The sequence below is a fragment of the Sinocyclocheilus grahami genome, unplaced genomic scaffold (assembly GCF_001515645.1).
Source record: "Sinocyclocheilus grahami isolate Dianchi unplaced genomic scaffold, SAMN03320097.WGS_v1.1 scaffold5572.1, whole genome shotgun sequence".
NCBI classification, from domain to species: domain Eukaryota; kingdom Metazoa; phylum Chordata; class Actinopteri; order Cypriniformes; family Cyprinidae; genus Sinocyclocheilus; species Sinocyclocheilus grahami.
Window position 1 is genome coordinate 2216 of NW_015510225.1, and position 1145 is coordinate 3360.

General features: G+C 36.0%; 1 protein-coding gene across 1 annotated transcript in view; it reads left to right on the forward strand.

The window, feature by feature from the left end:
- The first annotated feature begins 488 nt into the window (after positions 1–488).
- LOC107577265 (HLA class II histocompatibility antigen, DP beta 1 chain-like) overlaps positions 489–1145 on the forward strand; it is a 2236-nt gene continuing 1579 nt past the window's right edge. Inside the window, exons 1-2 of the mRNA XM_016263360.1 lie at positions 489–558; positions 859–1073. Of these exons, the coding sequence (XP_016118846.1) occupies positions 489–558; positions 859–1073 (285 nt within the window). The remainder of the gene's footprint in view (positions 559–858; positions 1074–1145) is intronic.

The following is a 1145-nucleotide window of genomic DNA, read 5'->3' on the forward strand; positions in this document are numbered from 1 at the left end:
GTGTGTGATGTGACGATGTGTGAATCCTCATCATGTTCTGTTGTTTGTGCTGCTATTTGCGCATGCATTAAACCCCTGAAGAAAAAAAAAGGTATTTTCTCATTTAGTTTAAATCTAATTTAACAACATCGTTTTGTTAACGGTTAATAATCAGTCTGTCAGGTCAACTTTTAGGGAGGCCTAAAAGTCACTGTATTCTACCTTAGTGTGTTAGTCACTAACATTATACAGTATTTTTTAATAAAGTTACCAAGGTTTTTCAAGCGTTCAATAGTTTCTGTAAGAAAAAAGAAGGGGGAAAAAATCCACACCAGCTTTATATAAATTGATATTTGGATGGTGTTTGAGATGATAATTGAAAGCAGGATACTACCTAGTAACATTTGATATTTACACCTGGAGTAACTGGTTGGACAGTCAGCTTAAACATCCCCCTGACATGAACTAAAGCACTGGCAACATGCAGCTGGGATTCAGTGCTTGTGGAAATGTCACTGCTACAGTACTTGAGTTGTCATCTCATTTTGACACTGTCTGTACTGACTGGAGCAAAAAGTGGTAAGATGAGAGTAATACAATTGCATATCAACAATAACTGCATTAGTAGTAGTAGATGTAAATGATTTAAATGATATATGTTTTTTAGAAGAGTGACATGTTTGATTGTCCTCTGAGGATGGATTCTCTATAATATATTACTTAAACTGTTTGTGGACAGCATCATTTGACATATGACCGTACGCCACAGATTCATCTTTCCCTGTGTATTACTTATAAACGTATGACAACAAGAAAAAAAGAGAGGAGCTTTTATATTTATCTGACAAAAGTGTGATTTTTGTTCTGCCTCTTTTTCAGCTGATGACTATTACATAAGACAGTCAAGATGCATCTACAGCTCTCCCGATTTCAGTGACATGGTGTATATTGACAGCTTTTATTTAAATCAATTTCTATTCACACAGTTCAACAGTACTTTGAGGAAGTTTGTGGGGTTTAGCGAGATCGGAATGAGAGTTGCAGAGGGATGGAATAATAGCCCCTTTTTGCTAAGCGAGAGAACTGGTGTTAATGTATGCACATTTCTGTTTAAAAGCAAGGACTCACCTGACCTTGTTAAAGTAGGTAAGTGGCTCAAAACTTTT